Genomic DNA, 6,624 nt, shown 5'->3' with positions numbered 1-6,624 from the left:
ATTTGCAAATCGTTCAACCAATTGAAGGTTGCTGTATACGACTATACTTTTCTTGTGTTGTACTTTGTTCCGTAACTTGGAGACTAGTTTACACTCTGAGAACTTTATGGTTGTGACGTGCCTTTTATTTAAGGACTAAATTTATTTACCACTCAACGTCACCTCATGACGTCACAAATGGCGAGTTGTGGCATGCATAACCTATGTGGTCAGACCCACTTATCTTACGTCATCAATTCCAATCACCTACGTCCACACAAGCAGAAAGGTCCCTAATGGAAACATTTCTTATAAGAATGAGGATGAAAATGCAGATATGCAAGCTCACAAAGATTGTCTATTTTAGACCCCATTTAGAACGTCATATTATGGTATGACTTAATCATATGATTTTAAGAGATGGAGGCGTGGCCAATGTCATTTTGCAATTATGAGCACGGTAAAATGCGCTCTCCGACACCCGGGGCTTGCGCAAAACGGCCTCAAATTAGTCATGGATGTTAGGGCGTCAACTGCAACAACCCAATCAACGTGGCCATACCATTCCCTTTAACAGTCAGCTGATCTCGGTATGATATGCGCAAATTCGGCTTTGCTTTAATAGCGTGGTATTACATTTCTGCAGGCAGGCACCATAGACATGACATGGCTTTGTCACATTTGGGTTAATTATTCCTATTACACTGCATGCTGTCTCCTCTGTGCCTCAAAAGAACAGATTTACAAGCTGTCACAGCCATGATGTGCATAGCTTGTAGGCCTATGTCTCTATTTTGTTAAGTAACTCGCAGTGTTAATTGGAAAGTCATGACAGTGGCTGCTGTAGGCTATACTAAGGGAGGGAGAGAGATATTACGCACATCACTTCATTTGTTTCTGTTCTAAGCATTGGACAACAGCTGTAAAATTCTTTATTCTAGTTCATTTGATTAATAAATGAATAACTAAGCCTTTGAAATGGCACCTACCTTTCAGATCGGAATGGAACTGCGAGTAGATACGCAGCATAGGCTGGCAATCGTTTTAATGGTTTAATTTGTGAAATGTCTATTATTTGTTTCTATGGAAAAACAGCTGTAGTTTATGTGTAAGAATAAGCGTAATGGCATGACTTTCAGCTTCTGCCTATTCCTTTTGATCACCTTCGTGTTTTGTAACAGCTTCCATTCATTGTTGTAAATATTGTATTTGAAACTGAAGGATGATCAAATAAAGTAAACTAAACTATGTTGATTGATTGCGAGAATGTTAGAGTTTCTGCCCTGAGACTGGAAGGTCGGGGTTCAATCCTCGGCAGGGTCATACCAAAGAAAAATGGGACCTATAGTGCCACCCTGCTTGGTACTCAGTATCAAGGGTTGGATTGGGGTTAAGTCCCTGCAACATACTAAGGCCATGTCCAGGGGGTTTACTTGTACATCATGTCTAGGGGTGTACTTACATTAAGCTGCCTCACGCTACAGAAACAGGAGATAGGCATGGCTTACTCTCTATACAGTATACATGCTCTATATTTGTTATTATTCTTGGGACAACAGCTTGAATGGCATTGGTTACATTTATACGATCTGATAACTCCACCGCCATTGTTGTTTTGAAATGTCTACCGCAGTTGTATTATGTCATCACATTCAAAGGACACTGGGTGGAATTTCAACGAGCAGAATCCTACAAACATATATTCGGCCTGTATGTTCGTAGGATTTTGCTGCAGTTTCAAAAACAGTTTCAAAAACCCCCTCCAACCCCCTCCAACCTAGTAGATGGTGTCACTGTTTGCTGGTCTCCCAGTCAACGTTTCACCAATGTATTCTTTTTGGTATTCCTATTGTTATTATTAATGTTGCTAATTAGTAATTATCATAGTACAGTATGTGTGTACTAGATTACATTGACTCCTACGATGTGACGGAGCCTGTCAGAGTCTATGGTGAATATAAATGGTTGCTAAGCTAGCGCTATTGGAAGGTGGGCATGGTAAGTGAATAAGCGATTCAGGGGCTGGAGGGAGACTTCTTCCAAGCTAGTCTTAACTCTCAACGGTCAACAAACATTGATGAGACCATAAATGATAGTAAGCTAACTTTGAATGAGACTTATCAAGGTGCATGGCAGGCAAAAAAAAAAGTTTAATATGGAGCACAAATTGAAACAATATAGAAGTGTGCGTCCCTGCTTTGTCTCTCTCCCAGCAGGGGGTGCTTGGCCTGAAATACATTGACCCCTGGTCCAATAAAAAAAAGTAATCCCAACCTGAACAGTGAAAAGAAAAAGAGAGATGAGCTTATGAGATGGATACAGTGTACTTGATCAGGTTGAGTGCCTATGGGACAGTCTATACTCTCGACAAGGGGACCCAGGGAAAGTGGAATCATGTACTCATGCTCAAAAAACCCATCCAAGCTGCCTTGTTTCTTGACTCTCTCAGACTCATTGGGGAAGAGCGTAGCATTTCCATCAAAGCCCACTCTCAGCTGGGTGTCACTAAACTCTCAGGTGAAAGCATTGTGGAAGTGGGAATGACAACTTGAATTGCATTTTATTGCTCAAATTCATCATCTTCATTTCATTAGTAAAAGTTGTCATGATAAACTAAATACCACAATAGGATATGACATACAGAAGTAAAAGATGATGATCAGTGCTGCTAACCTACATGATAGACTGGCTTAATTGTTTCCGCCAGGCTGGATGACCGAAGGCCCAGAGACTATCTTTTGCACCTGTCGGTCTGCTTGTCTATCCATGAGCAGCTAATCTCTGGCACTGCTGGACCAATCAGCGTGAATATTGGCACACACATTTTGGCCTATATACCTCTTGAACTATATAGGCAGTATATTAAAACGTATTTTTCACTGGAATACTTTGCTCATGGCGCAACTCCAAGGAAGTTGATCAGTTATCAAACATCTAAACTTTGACTAATTATCAATAAGCAACAACAAAAAAAAACACTAGCCTACATCATCAATGCAACATCCAATAATACCCAAATTGTAATCGCATGTTGAGGGGCCTATCAGAGCAAAATTCTCCATATCTGGCAATATCCTGCACCTCACTACCGACACAGCCCTCCAGGCAACCTGGCCTGGTGGAGGTATGCTCTCAGTTGAGCACACTTTTCTAGGTTAGGCTAGCCTAAGACCATTCCCATGATCTTCCAATCAGCACTGATCCAAAAGTTAAACATCAAATCAAATCAAACTTTATAATGGAGCACATTTAAAACTGTGAATCAAAGTTGTACAAAATGGAGGATTCATTTTTACGTCCGGATACACCATCCAGGACAGGCTTCAGACACGCCTCATCAGACTTGGCTCAGTTGTAGGCTACTAAACTAAATAAAAAGGAGAAAACATTGCAATTGAGAAAAACAAGGCGGAACATTACACAAATGAAAAAAAAAACCAAAACAAAAACCCCCCACAATGGATCAGCAATAATACACGTAAAGAGGCCAGGAAAAAATGTGAGTCTTGAGTGAAGATTTAAAAGCCTCTATGAACTGGGTCAATCTTTTATGGAGGGGTAGGCTATTCCAGAGCCTGTGGGAAGCCACAGCAAAGAACTAGAATATTGTTATATTATTTTAAAATAACTTGATTACTAATGCAACCATCACTGAAGTCTGTCTTTAATTCTAGCCAATGTGCAACACAGTGGATCAGCCATGGCATGTCACAGGGAAGACTCCATGACGTTTTCCCAAACCTTGTGGCATCTCAATCAGCACTAAACCCAATTAGATTGACCTTCCATCTTGGAATGCCATTTGATACCATCTAAGATCTAAGCTTCTACTCGTTTTTGCTGCTTCTGCAATTCTATCAACAGGGACAAGACATAATTAGCTACACAATCTTTGGAACCAGCATTTAACAGCAAGCTTTGCTGTGGATCGCTTGCTGACCAGACTCTTTCTTGACTTCTAATCAACCAAGAACCAAGAGTCACTACGACTATATGGATTTACCGACCGTCGGACTTACCGATTGAGCGGCCGATCTGCCGACCGACCGACCGGACGGGTCTTTTGGATTTTGCCCTTGCTGGCTATATGGGTACAAGTGAAATACAATTGTGTGAGGTCCACAAAGTAGGCCCTAACCCTAGACTGTGCTAACAACAGAGTAATAATAAAAAAAGAAAAACTAAGATACGAATAAAAACAGTACCCATATATAACAGGGCAGGGAGAAGAAGTGTGTGTATAAATGAAGCATATATTGTAAATGTCCATTTAGCTGTAGAAAAACATGTGTATTGTATAATGCTATATGGCAAGAAAAACACAGCCATATAGTAACAGTATACGGTTCTATACTGAAAGTAGCAAGTAGTCAACATGACCTATATGTGCAAGATACTCTGTATCTATATATTAACAGTTTCCCTGAATTGTTTATACTATAGCAGCAGTGATAACATTCTGTACATTGTGCAATGTTGGGTTGATCACTCCGTGCAAGACTAGAGTTCCTCAGCGTCAACCAACGTATATTTTTTATTGTTTCTTGTGTGCTTTGCTTTTTCTTTGTTTTTATCTACATGTCCCTGTTTATGATGGCTGCCAGATGAAAGCGTTTTCCAAAACCTAGATAGAGCCTTGAGGTGTGAGACACCTCACCTTCCCAGCCCGCATCATCTCAAACGGACAGATTTCAGGGAGTTGCTTGGCTTCTTTCTTCTTTCTTGGGATTCTTTTCAATCCAACAATGGCGTCAGGGGCTCCATATGCCACTGCCCCTAAGCTGTGGGAGGTTTCAGAGTAGAAGGACTTCAAGATTTTCTCTGAATTTCCTTGCTACCGTGCCTTCTTTGCATAATCATGTCAGGTCCTCAAGTGATATGCCCACCAAGTTGAAGCTGCTCACCAGTCACCAGTCTATTCCACATGACTCAACAGTACTGCACTTTAACTTTTTACGTTTGTTGCATTCGTCGGTCCCTCAGCCTTCTTAGGAATTATCTGCGGCTCTTCTTTCAGTTTGGCTATTATTGGTTGTCATTTCGCAGGGGTTGTAGGCTCATGTTCATTATAGCATTTCTAAATTACTTTTTGTTTGTTTTTTCTTTAATGCAACCAGATAATATGCTAAAGCAGTCATGTTCGGAATACATAGGTTTATGGGTTTTGCCTTGTTACTTGCATGATTTCCCTAGACAGCTTAATGTTGAACATTTCATCATTGAATAAGATGTGTGGTCTTATTTTCTTTATAAGTGGCCCTTTGGGGGCCCCAGCCGCGATGAGAACCTCGTCGATCTCCAAGCCACAGCTCCTTAGTGTTTTAATGACACGGGCCCCTGAGCTGGCTCCACTGTGCTCAGAGACCAGGAAAGTGCGAATGGGACAGTGAGCACGCTCATTCTTGGCATAGAACTTCTTCTGGAGTTTCCCCAGAGCCTCCAGAAAACTCTTAAGGGGAATCTGGGCAAGTGATTGAATGCCCTCATTTTTCCTCTTGTACTCAAGGAACCTGTCCAAGTGTCCTTGTTTCATCTGGGCAGAATCTTCAGAGAAGAGCATAGCATCTCCGTCAAAAGCCACTTTAAGCTGGGTGTCACTAAACTCTCTCTCTCTATCCTGTGAAAACATTGTGGCAGCAGCAATGCCTGCTTCAATTGCCTCTGTAACTTTCTCAGGGTCCTTGGAAAGGTAAAGGTTGGTATTGTAAGCCTTCAGGTAGCTGATGGGACTCTGCCCCCCAGTCATGCAGAATCTCTCTATGGTCAAATTGTAATGATTGATGCTGTTTATGAATCGGACTGCAACTTGGGCATGGCTGTTAGTCATCAGGACAATGTCAAACAACTCCTCACTGTCTGGGTAGAGTTCCCTCAGCCTCGCGTTGACTGTCATCAATGCCTTGACAAATGGCATTGAATCTCCTGGCATCATAATATCGTTTTCATGCTCCACTTGATAGGCTATGTATTTCTCTACTCCTTCGTTCTCATAAATCTTCCTTTCTGTTACCATGTTGAACAAGGTGCGGGGGGAGACGGCTACAGTAATTGCAGAGTCGGGGTTGGGTGGTAACATTGTTTGTGTTTCACTAAAGAAGGCTTTTCTTGCAGCATATTCCTTATCCTCAATCATTTTAAACACTTTGAAGGTATTGGCAAGAGCACTAATAACTTCTTTCTGACACAGCAAGCTTTGCTTCACACTGAGACCTTTACAGCCGTGACGTGCCTTTTAGAAACCAAATTCATCAACACCGCAACGTCACCTTGTGACGTCACAAACAGCAAGCAATGGCACATACAACCTCCTAGATAGTCTTCTGTAGTCAGATTCACATGTCTTACATCATCAATTTCAATTACTTACATCCAGAGCTGAACTAGTGAAGACCTTGAGCCTCTTGTTACACTCTTTACAGTCTTTACTCTTTACAGTATCCATCTTCACCCACTTCCCTCTCCACAGCAACATTAGTAACTTCATTCTGGGGGATCCTGAGGCGTTCCCGTCAGATTTTGGAGATAGAAAACCTCCAACTCATCCTTGGTCTGCCCGGGGGTGTCCTTCCATCGGGACGTGCATTGAGGACCTCCCTATAGGGAGACGCTCGAGAGGTATCCTAACCAGATGCCCGAACCACCTAA

At 41.8% G+C, this 6,624-nt stretch overlaps 1 protein-coding gene across 1 annotated transcript; it reads right to left on the bottom strand.

The window, feature by feature from the left end:
• Positions 1-3,519: 3,519 nt before the first annotated feature.
• Positions 3,520-6,421, bottom strand: LOC308315089 (cytosolic 5'-nucleotidase 1A-like; the record flags this gene model as incomplete). Its single annotated transcript, XM_080762918.1, has 5 exons — positions 3,520-3,554; positions 3,999-4,062; positions 4,637-4,760; positions 5,148-6,208; positions 6,347-6,421. 5 exons carry the CDS (start codon positions 6,419-6,421, stop codon positions 3,520-3,522), a joined length of 1,359 nt encoding a protein of 452 aa, XP_080619044.1.
• Positions 6,422-6,624: the final 203 nt, after the last annotated feature.

The sequence above is a fragment of the Protomyctophum bolini genome (assembly GCF_963924005.1).
Source record: "Protomyctophum bolini genome assembly, chromosome: 5".
NCBI classification, from domain to species: Eukaryota; Metazoa; Chordata; class Actinopteri; order Myctophiformes; family Myctophidae; genus Protomyctophum; species Protomyctophum bolini.
The sequence above is the reverse complement of the archived record's forward strand: the minus strand, read 5'-3'. Positions and strand labels throughout refer to the sequence as shown.